The 12,080-nt window shown below is 35.7% G+C and overlaps 1 protein-coding gene across 3 annotated transcripts; it reads right to left on the bottom strand.

Annotated features, from left to right (window-relative positions):
• Positions 1-2,400: 2,400 nt before the first annotated feature.
• On the bottom strand, positions 2,401-11,822 carry LOC127864038 (putative tyrosinase-like protein tyr-3). Of its 3 annotated transcripts, XM_052403717.1 has the most exons (7): positions 11,396-11,822; positions 11,156-11,234; positions 10,483-10,604; positions 9,434-9,540; positions 8,613-8,734; positions 4,338-4,483; positions 2,401-3,104 (listed from the first exon to the last, which is right to left on the bottom strand). In XM_052403717.1, the coding sequence occupies exons 3-7, from the start codon at positions 10,498-10,500 to the stop codon at positions 2,661-2,663; spliced, it is 837 nt and encodes a 278-aa protein (XP_052259677.1). In that variant the 5' UTR covers positions 10,501-10,604; positions 11,156-11,234; positions 11,396-11,822; the 3' UTR covers positions 2,401-2,660. The 3 variants fall into 3 exon arrangements, with proteins under 3 accessions (XP_052259677.1, XP_052259676.1, XP_052259678.1); XM_052403716.1 differs by having other exon boundaries at positions 11,156-11,822; XM_052403718.1 differs by lacking the exon at positions 9,434-9,540 and having other exon boundaries at positions 11,156-11,822.
• Positions 11,823-12,080: the final 258 nt, after the last annotated feature.

Below are 12,080 nucleotides of genomic sequence, written 5' to 3'. Positions count from 1 at the left end.
CGTTTGGTAAAGATTGAATGAACCGACTCCTCTCAGGTGAGCGAACCAGGGCCATCTTGGCCCTCTTGTTCGTTATAATATGATAGTTTATCATTCAAAATGATGTTTTCATTAATAAATATCATAGCCACAGGCTAACCACCTTTGAACAAAACCAGTATCAACATGCTTTTTTAGGTATGAGTTTGATAACATAGAGGTCATTTTACAAAATATTGACATAAAGCTGAACATAATGTTTTGGAAAAAAGCCGACAACGACCAATTTAGCGTTAAAATACCCGGGTACGTTTAAGTTTTATTTTCGTACCCGGGGTACATTAAAGTATACTTAAGAGTACTAGGGATTCATTTATGCAGTACCCGAGCCAACAATGACCAATCGAGCATTTCTGGTGCAATGGTGAGTGCAAACATAGACAATGGAAAATTAACGAAAAATTATATTCATACTAAATTCTAAAAATTATGGGAAGCTCAAAGGCAAGTTAAACGAGCAATATAGAAGGCAAAGCAGGCGGCACGATGGATTTCTGAGCATAAAACAATCAGGAAGTCAGAAACAACGCTGGGACTGTTAAAGGCTACTTTGGTGTCTTACAGACTCCATTTCAACGGTCCTTAAAAAATACCGGTAAAACAGAACAAAGTTATCCCCAAATGGGCTCGATCGAACCACTAACCCTTGCAATTAAAGCCTAGCTCTCGGCCATCCGTGCTCTATATATAATTTATTTATGTAAATGTAAAGCATATTATAAACAGATAACAAGGAAGAAAAAGAATGCTTACCTGAAGAAGAAAATGCGTATGAAAGCCGGTCAACCAACGGATAATTGGAAAAAAACATTTTCAGTGAAAAAACAAAACAAAACGGAAATACATGTATACCACTGAATTATTTTCGAAATTATTTTTTGAATTTTGGGAGAAATTTATTCCATTGTAAAAATGAAGAGGCAGAGAATATCAATATTAACAATTATTTTAATAAACCCAAATACTTTTTATCCCGAACTTATTAATCCAATTACCACAGAAGAAATCATAAATGCCATCGAATCGCGGAAACGCAATACAGCTTATGGATGTGATAACTTGTTAAACGATTACTTTATTAGCACTTTTTTATCAGGCCATTTGTGTGAGATATATAACACAATAATTTAACTCTTAATGTCACAAAATGTAACGATAACCACAGAACTCTCACAATTATTCAATCGTTCCGCGTTTGTTAAGTTTTATAATGCAAACAATGGTAAATATTCAGTATGAATGTTTCCTTGCAAATATAATAACTTCAACAAAAAATTGTAAATCTGAACATGTTTTTTTTCAAGTGTGTAAACTTTTACCAAAACGTGAAAGGCAAATGGATGTAATTCAAGTAAATCTTTGTTTAAAAGACGATTTTTAAATTGGGAATTATAGCCAAATATATTTTATTATTTATTTCCACTCGTTCTTAGCTTAAGAGATATAATCTTAAATTATTTATTGAACATACAGAAAAAGAAAGTATATTCGTTGGAAAAGAAACCTTGGATACGAACAATATTCAAATACTACAGGTTTCCGAAAATTTAGAGGCATACGTGTGTTTTCCTGAAGTGATATCAAAGTTTGTGTTTTTTATTTGACCCGATGACCTAGTTTTTTAATTCACGTGACCATGATTCTATAAGACGACGGACGCCACACATATGGTGATCACAATAGCTCATTACTAACACATTTACATTTAATGAGATATTAAAATGTGTTTTAACTATCCGACAACATAATTCGAATACAACGCATCGCGTTTAGCGAGAATTAAGTAAATAATGAAGCAGAAATTTCACACGTCGCCATTTTCTTTCAAACCAAAGTAATGTATTATTTAAGTTGTGCCTTCGTCATAAAATAACAATTGATTTACCGCCAAAGTATGAAGAAAGTAAATAGACAGAGAGAGTTCCACATTTGTAAAACATTTGATTCCTAAGTTATTGCACGCTATGATTTACTGCTTGTATTCACTTATTGGGTAAGTGTCGTTCTTTGAATGATAATTGTAATAAGAATTTTTACATATTGAACGTTTATGTAAAAGATTGAACTTACCAAATTTTGAAATTTGACGGAAAACATTAATTTTGCCAACCAAACTTCGCTTGGCTAGAAAAGTGTTTGTTGTTTGAAACATTTGTATGTCCCTATAATATGAAGACAGTTTGGTTGTTCAAAAACCATATAATTACAAGTTGTTACTGAAAAGCGTATTCAATATCATCCAATTAATTCGATAAAAATAAGAAATGTGCATTTTCAATTAACAGTGCTGGTTACAAATGTTTAATTACAATTAACAGCAGTGGTTACCAATACATCAAAACGCGCAGTCAGACATTTTTATTCATTACAGTACATTACAATTATAAATGGTGGTTACACAACTTATTGGTGAATAAATAATTGTGATGTTAATGAATCAATTATGCATTGGCTGATAAGAAAATTGAAAGCACTTATTTGAGATATTCTATATGTCTTTAATAAAACACTTTAAATATAACGCTGTTGATCGACATCTCATCTCGTCGTCATCCATCCGCTGCGATGACTTCCGTTGGGGGCACATCGCGCAAGTGAGTCCCTGTCTCATCGCCACCCGTCTAATTATAACCACCGTCATCCGTCACAATACCATCATCGCCAAAACTAACATGCGATCGCGACGCACACATGTTTATGTCTTTGTCGCAATATAGGTCCGGGCTGTCGCTGCAATTATTCGCGCACATGGGTGTGTCCGTATAGTTATACCAATGGTTGATCCAGTAATCGGCCATGCCGTCTATGTTCTTGAAAAAGCGCATCCCGAACATGTAATATTCCGCCGCGTGTGCCCCTGAGTCTACAGGCGCAGGCGGGTAGTCGGATGCCGGATCCACTCCACAGGTGGCGCGCTGTCGCTGTCGGAACTTTTCCCAGATGACGTCGATGAAGGCGTGGTGCATGTAGAATAGGGGGTCAAACGCGGCCAGGCTTCCTTTCATAGCCCCTCCTAACCACTTATGAATGCCATTATGAATTTTCTCCAATTCTTTACTAAACTCCTGCAAGAATTCAAATAAGCTTATAAATGCTCATATAACACGCACATTTATCTCTTTTAACAAGCAACCCATTAATTACGGAATCCGGATGGTGCCATCCATAATCTCGCCCTTCTTTCATCAACGCACGATGTAGGTAGCCCAAAAGGCGATATATCGTGTTAAATATATCGTTCGTCGCCGCGACGGTCGTGCAAAATATCGTGCGACGCCGCGACTGTCGCGCAAAATATTGTGCGTCGCCGCGACCGTCGTGCAAAATATCGTGCGTCGTGTGTCGCCCTTGATGAAAGAAGGGCGAGATTATAAATGGAACTATCCGGATTCCGTAATTTATAGTTAAGTTATATTCCTTCTACACTACAATACTAGACGAGCTATAAAACACTATACAATTAATGAATGGTATACGACATTTTGATTTTCCGGTTGTTATTTGCATATTGCATATTGTAATTGTTTGCTGCACAAATAATTAAAGTTTAAGGAAAATTTATCGAATAATTAAGGATTCTCAGACATTTCAAGTTTACCTCAATCTTTTTTTGACACATTGATTATGCATAGATTTCGATCTTCTTAACATAAATATTGATCAAGTAAAATGTATTTGGTATTTATTTAAAAAAAAATAGATGCATTATATATGCATTTAGGGAAGTCTATGAGGTTTTACAAGTGAAATAAAGCGAATCTTAGTACTTTTTTGTATCACTTAAAAACCAGAAAAAATACTGAAGGAAAATGCAACATTTGAACTTTTGAATATTCTTTGTTGATTCCACGATTGAAAAACTAGACACACTACTTTAATTAGCAGCACACATTTTTAGTTTCAGCTTCATTTGTTAGGGTGCCGACGTTTTCGAGAATTGAATATAATTTAACCATGCTGTAGTTGAGACTTAAATATGCTGCATATACTTATTAAACTTATCTTATTTGAAAAACAACTATCAAAACATGCAGATAAGAATGAATTACATTCAGTTCATTGTTTGTAAACGAAAGCCTTCTTGCGCATTCTATTCAGTAATATTAAGTTGCCATATAGAATAGTACCATTGTGCAAACATGCCTGTAAATCATCATACGCAGTGTAACACAACATGTATGTATATGGTATCTACACAGATCAGGAAGGATTATTCACGAAAGATTTTCCATAATGTGTAAGACAGATGAAATTTGGAATAGAGAATCAAAGGGGATATTTCTTATTTTATTACTTACGTCAAAGCTGCAGAGAGTGAGCAGATAATTGATACTGTCCTGTCTGGCCAGCTTCCCTTTTCCTCGGCCCACGTTCCGGGTAAGATTACCCTTCACCGTCTGCCAGCCAGCAAAGGGGCCCTCATTGACCTCGCCCCTGCCGGTCCCTGAAAAGTCCTTTATTAAGTCCGTAGATCTCAAAAGCACGGACGCTAATCACGGGCGCCACCTCTTTATGGCTATGCATTAATAAATGAGCCAATGTTACTTCTGAGGTGGCGCTAAGAACCGGATGTTTAAAAATGCGCAGAATTTTTTTAGAATGGAAAGTAACGTGATTATCCGACCGAGTTATCCTAATTTTTAGATGTAAGTGGGGAAAAACGGCATGTTTAATTCCAATTAAGATTTGTTCACCTTTGCCTTTTAGTGAATTAAGCATTTGGATATGGGGCAAATCTCATCGTTTTCAACAGAAATAACATCTTTTGATTATTTTAGGAATTACATTAATTTAAACATTGTTTGTAGAAGGAATATTTGGGAGCTTAGAGAAGTTTGTTATTGGATTTATTGAGAATTACATATTTTGGGTTTTTATCGTACAATATGTTTTATTCAGGCTGCCGACATCTTAATTCATTTGGTTACTTATATATTTAGTAGTATTATTTACATCTTGATTATTTTTTAATGGAGTGTGTACGTGTTTTTTTTACAGATTTGGGTTTACGTATTTACGTTGAAAAAAAGGAAATGTGAAAAGGAACATTATCTATCAAATGTAAGTCATGTGATGATTACTATATCGTGAATTGTCGCCACCTTCTGTCCTTAGCGCCACCTTCTGTCCTTAGCGCCACCTCATTGGCACTGGCTCCATCTCTTTTGGAAAAATACTAGAGTAACTATTGGATCCGCAAGAGGCCATTGTGTTTGTGCATTTAAAAACTAGTATATGTTGAGCGCAATTGTTTGGTGTCATTAACGTATCAATCTGGTGGACATTTTTTCGTACACAAAAACATCAATTTGCTTTTTCAAAAACTCCACAAAGGCACAACTTATATAGGTCTCCAAGTTTCCAAATGGTTTGTTATTGTATGTTTCTGTACATTTGTGGTTTAATTAATCGCTTAATCGCACTACATGCAAGATGTTTACAATAATTCGAAATATGTTGATCAATCATATAAAATCTAATCACCGTGAAGAATTATGCTTGAAATTTCATTACATCCGGTCCTTAGCGTGTTTACTGCCGTGAATATTATAGAAAACTTGATGGATAGCAAACTTGCATACTCATGAATAGTTAATGAATATAGGAAGAATACTATTACGAGGAGAGAAAGTTATGTCAAAGGTTGCATGTCAAAGTCTTTACATATATTTACCGAACTAAGTGACATTTGTAAAGCACATGTTCACGGTTTGAAAATATGAAATTGTCAAACAATAATGTCAAAGATTCATAAACGACGACTTATGTGTATGATACAAAACTTACAATTTAGGATTATATATGTTCAAACTTGTGAAAAAATGTCAAAAGATAACAAATATTAAATATTTCAAAGAGTTTCACACATTTTTAAATCAAGAAAAAAATGAACAAGAGTTCCGCGGTCGGAGATGACCGCATTGAAGCCGGATTTTTGATTTAAATGACAGGAAAGTACCTTTCGTGTTTTTGTCAATGCAATACTTAAATAACATTTTAACATTTAAGTTCACAGTGACCTTGACCTTCAAATGAATGACATTGAAATGAATGACCTTGAAATGACCAGTGGTCATCTAAGTGTGCTTGCAAACCTTTACGTCAAGTTTGAGATTCTAGGTCCAAGCATACCAAAGTTATAACAATTTTAACATTTTAACATTGAAGGTCACATTGACCTTGACCTTCAAATGAATGACATTGAAATGAGCAGTGGTGATCTTCTAGTACTGGCCAACCTTTATGTCAAGTTTGAAGACTCTAGGTACAAGCATACCAAAGTTATAACATGGAATAAGAACTTTAACATTTTTACCTACCAAAGTTATAAGAACTTTAACATTTTTACATTCAAGGTCACAGTGACCTTGACCTTAGAATGAATGACCTTGAAATGACCAGTGGTCATCTAAGTGTGCTTGCAAACCTTCATGTCAAGTTTGAAGACTCTATGTCCAAGCATACCAAAGTTATAACAATTTTAACATTTTAACATTTAAGGTCACAGTGACCTTGACCTTCAAATGAATGACATTGAAATGACCAGTGGTCATCTTCTAGTACTGGCCAATCTTTATTTCAAGTTTGAAGACTCTAGGTACAAGCATACCAAAGTTATAACATGAAATAAGAACTTTAACATTTTTACATTCAAGGTCACAGTGACCTTGACCTTCAAATGAATGACCTTGGAATGTCCAGTGGTTACTTACTAGTTCTGGCCAACCTTCATGTCAAGTTTCAAGACTCTAGGTCCAAGCATACCAAAGTTATAACAACTTTAACATTTTTACATTCAAGGTCACAGTGACCTTGACCTTCAAATGAATGACCTTGAAATGTCCAGTGGTTACTTACTAGTTCTGGCCAACCTTCATGTCAAGTTTCAAGACTCTAGGTCCAAGCATACCAAAGTTATAACAACTTTAACATTTTTATATTGAAGGTCACAGTGACCTTCACCTTCAAATGAATGACCTTGAAATGACCAGTGGTCATCTGTTAATCCTGGCCAACCTTCATGTCAAGTTTGAAGACTCTAGGTCCAAGCATACCAAAGTTATACCATGAAATAAGAACTTTAACATTTTTACATTCAAGGTCACAGTGACCTTGACCTTCAAATGAATGACCTTGAAATGACCAGTGGTTACTATCTAGTTATGGCCAACCTTCATGTCAAGTTTCAAGACTCTAGGTCCAAGCATACCAAAGTTATAACAACTTTAACATTTTTTATATTGAAGGTCACAGTGACCTTGACCTTCAAATGAATGACCTTGAAATGACCAGTGGTCATCTGTTAATCCTGGCCAACCTTCATGTCAAGTTTGAAGACTCTAGGTCCAAGCATACCAAAGTTATACCATGAAATAAGAACTTTAACATTTTCGAGCACGCCGCCCGCCCGCCCCCCCGCCCCCCCCGCCCCGCCCGCCCGCCCCGCCCGACAACATCAATCTATAAGCCGAGATTTTTTCGAAAAAAATCCGGCTAATAAAATTATTGGAATATTTAAGTCAAACGCGACACAACTGGTGCGACTTTAGAATGTTTTTTCCATTTTTAAGGTTATGTTTACAATTACTTGTCTTCCCCAAATAGTCACACTATACCCACGATTTATAATTTTGCTTATCCATTAATGATCTTTATAATGGTCACTTTTCCAAAGTGTACTGTCATTTTGAGATGATAGTAAGCGACACGATTTGATTGAGTTTGGATTAACATCCCTGATCGCTGATTTTCCACATTGTATCATGTTTGGAAGATCCATTATCGCTGATTTTCCATATTGTATCCTGTCTGGAAGGTTATTCCGTTTCATCTGACATACATATGTGCCGTGTTCTGATAAAACTGGGCATAATGCATGTGCGTAAAGTGTCATCCCAGATTAGCCTGTGCAGTCCGCATAGGCTATTCAGGGACGACACTTTCCGCTTTTATGGTATTTTTAGTTTCAAGGAAGTCCCTCCTTACCGAAAATCAAGTGTAGGCGGAAAGTGTCGTCCCTAATTAGCCTGTGTGGACTACACAGGCTAATCTGAGACGACACTTAACGCACATGCATTATGCCCGGTTTTCTCAGAACAAGACACCATTATATGAGACAGTGTCCGCACTGCGAACTACACAGATGATAAAACACACTACGAGTTCTATTGATACCTATGGCAAGCGAAGTGCACACTATTGTCTTAAACCACAGTTTAACAGTTAACTATATAGTTAAGAAACTTTGAACCTGGGTTCAAACTGCCGTTTTCACAATAATTCCTCAAACCCGGGTTCAAGACTTTGATCCGCGGTTCAAAGTCTCTTAACTCTATAGTTAAGGATAGACCAATGAAATCGTGGCATTTGCCTTCTAATTGTGGTTTAAGCTTCGTTAATTGGTTGTCTCTGAATTATGTAGATAATAGATTTGTATATATTTTAAGACACACTTTGAACAGCGGGTTTAAGGAATTATTCAAAGTCTCTTAACTATATAGTTAACGGTTAAACCGTGGTTTAAAACAATAATGTGCACTTCGCTTGCCATAGATACCGATAGTTTCCCATACCCATGTGCGCGTTGTCCCACATGACGGAGTATTTGCTTCCGTTGGCCATGTTGCCATCCAAACTGCTGTCCCAGTAGGGCAGGCTAACATCCCGGTCCTTCCGGCGGAGCGCGTCCTCAAAGCTTCAATCAGGAACACAGATGAATTCAATCTTTATATTACAATAATAACAAGTCCAGTAATTGATAATTAATTAATTTCCTATTATCAAATAATAACAGTGACAATATATTAAAGCTTATATTTATTAATATATCATCTCTAACTCGGGGCAGTAGTACATGCAAACTTAAAGTTCGGAAATGGAATGCATGCACGATGAGCTTCAAAACACCATCAGATCTCATTAAAACATCATAGATTAGATACAACATAATACTTATCTACAGGTTCTCTCTTACATACGGCATGACACAGGATATTCCTCAATGCCCTTTGCCGATAAAGATTTATGCGAAGAGACGGATACAGTTATTCAGATATGAGCCTCATTCTATGAAAACGGGCATTAATGCATGTGCGGATTTTTTATGTCACAGATTATCATGTGCAGTCAAGTTTGGCTTATCAACGACGACACTTCGCTTTAATTGTAATATCACGTTTAGGCGGAAATTGTCGTCCCTGAATATTCAGGCTTATCTGGGATGAAATTGTATGCGCATGCATTAAGCCAAGTATTCCCATTGAATTACATTCAATCTCATCAGCGTTCATCAAAAATTAATTTCCTTTTTTTTCTTAGAAACTAGTTACGAGAGTTTCTCTTTAAGCACACGGAAAAAAAGACTAAATAAACATGTTTAAATTAAATATCACACAGCGCTATGAATGCCCGATGCCAGGGGAGGAAGGCGTATCCTGCGTGTGTGCCGCCTTGCGACATTCCCCGCCGGTGGACCCGAGCGAAACACCTATATGTGCCGTCCTGTAACAGCAAGCCGGGTTGGGGCAATAGCAATAAAAAGACATGCTGTAATAAATAAATCGTATAGTAATTATATGTTTATTATTGATCAAGTTGTGCTCACGTAATCATGCAATCTTCGAAGGAAACACGTAACAAAAAGTAGTAAAAATTATATATTTTGGGTCATGAAGTATTCAAACGATTTTTTAAATAAATAAAAATTATTACAATAGTAAAATGGCGTAGAAATGTTAACATGAAATATAACATAAAACGTAGCATTCAATTGTCAACATAATTTTATGTGATGTGCAGTATTTAAAACGTTATAAAACAAATAAAATACACAAAATTGGCGCCTTTCACAAATTTATAAATACTATAAACACTAAAAAAGTATTTAAAACAAACAAAAAATTACCCAAGATGGGCGCCGCTCAGCAAATTTAAATTAGCCACAGAAAATATGTTCAACATACGTTTACGTTTTTTGTTCATCAAGTTAATCAGAACTTTATCGAGGAAATCTGCCGCTAAGTACAATTTGGCACAATGAGTCTTATCAGCAAGATTTTCGTCAGAGTTATACAAGTTGTGCAAATTATCGTCATGAAAAAGCCTTCAAAATAGCTTCACAATTTTCGCAAATTGCTGTAGTGGGAAAAAGTAACTTGGTTCATGTGTCGTGTCCTATTGCTATACTTCCTTTATTAACTTATATATATTTTACTTAAGGAAACATATTTAGATCATAATGATAAAGCAAAGAGCAAAATTATCAAATCTTACCATTTTACTCGACCTATAGGGAAATAATCTGTTTGCCATTCACTGGTATTCTCCACTACTTCACCGTATTACATGTTATAATGTGAGTTCTCGTAATACATTTATTTAATCAAATATAAAATGAATCCTCATTGTGCACAATCAAGTTTGGCATCAAGCCTGGTAAATCACCTTATAGAGCTCATTCATCGCCTTGTGGAACCGTTTCCTTTGGGATACCGAGAGGGTTCGATACTCCTGCCTAGTCCTATATCCGGTGAGCGGAAGCCGAATTGCGGGCGCTGTTCCGTTAACTAGGAAAATAAGTAAGAGGTTTCATATAACTTTGTGCCTTCAAACACTTGCATTTAAGTTAAATACTGTAAGCGTTAAGAGATTGGTGATAAATGAAAGTACAACTCTACCCGTATGATAATTGCATTTAAATGAATACATAATAATTTATGTTTTGTTATATAATTATATTGTTCAGCGGTTTTCTACATTTCCCCCACAATTCAAACCAGAGAAACACACGCCACTAGCACTGGCATTTCTTAACATTACATCACTCGCAATATAAATGTTGCGAGTTTTTTTAATTCAGAACAAAATATTTAAATAAAACGTATACATACGCCCCGCTATGGACAAATCTGGCTTAATGTATGTGCGTAAAGTGTCGTTCAAGTCTAATCAGTGAATTATGGTATTTTTAGTTAAGAAGAAATCTCTTCTAAATCAATGTCCAGTTTGCGCGGAAAGTGTTGCTTATTAGCCTGTGCGGACGGCACATGCTTATCTGGGACGACACTTTACGCACATGCATTAAGCCCGGTTTTTCAAATTACGCGTTGTCACATACATTCTTCAGATGTGAGCAGCTGTGCGTCTGGTCCCGTGCCGTTGAAACATTTTTCTCCAATCAGATAAACATCTGGTGCCTAACAAAATAACCAACACGACAGGCATTGTAAGTGCTATTTTAGATTTGAACTCTGCATTTTACACACAATTAAAATGATTGTTTACATTCAGATATATAGCAAGCTGTATATACTTGGAGACTTTCTAACGCATCACTTAATCATATCAATATAGCTACCTTATTTTTGAACGCCTTGTGTTGAAATTTGGACCAAGAATAATTCAACACATATCTGATAATTCCTGAAAATTTAATTGAACTTGTAAAACAATAAAATATAAAACTTAAAAAATTCAAAACGTCACTTAAAAAGTAAAATTCGAAAACTCGTATAACGTTAAATAATAACAAAGTGAGAAGTAAAGCGCATAAACTTACAAGTCTTAATAACGCTCGATTGGTCACTGTCGACTCGGGTACTACTTACATGTACCCCGGGTACGATAAATATACTCACACGTACTTGGTCGATATTAGACTCTACCCGAGTTGTATTCCCGCCCAAAATCTGATGTCGTAAAACGCGCTACTGATTACCGTAAAACGATATTTTGTATCTTTAACAAACTTCTCTTGTTAAAAAAAATGCATCAACATGCTTTTTGAGTATAAGATTCGATAATATAGAGGCCATTAAACAGAAAAATGACATAAATGTAAACATAATTAATAAAAAAATAAATATTTTAGATATTTGAAACATCGACAACGACAGATTTAGCATGAAAAATTCCCGGGTACGTGTAAATATATTTACCGTACCCGGGGTACATGTAAGTATGCTTAAGAGTACCCGGGGTACATGTAAGCAGTACTCGAGCCGACAATGACCAATCGAGCCTTAAGAACTGACCGGCTTGCA

Source organism: Dreissena polymorpha, unplaced genomic scaffold, assembly GCF_020536995.1.
Source record: "Dreissena polymorpha isolate Duluth1 unplaced genomic scaffold, UMN_Dpol_1.0 chrUn087, whole genome shotgun sequence".
Classification (NCBI taxonomy): Eukaryota; Metazoa; Mollusca; class Bivalvia; order Myida; family Dreissenidae; genus Dreissena; species Dreissena polymorpha.
This window is presented reverse-complemented; position numbering and strand designations above follow the sequence as displayed.

Coding starts and splice junctions, on each gene's coding strand:
- LOC127864038 (XM_052403716.1), bottom strand. Junction 8,735..9,433: donor CATCGGGCATTCATAGCGCT/GTGTGATATTTA, acceptor TCCTGATTGAAG/CTTTGAGGACGCGCTCCGCC. Junction 4,484..8,612: donor GTGGGACAACGCGCACATGG/GTATGGGAAACT, acceptor AGGACTTTTCAG/GGACCGGCAGGGGCGAGGTC.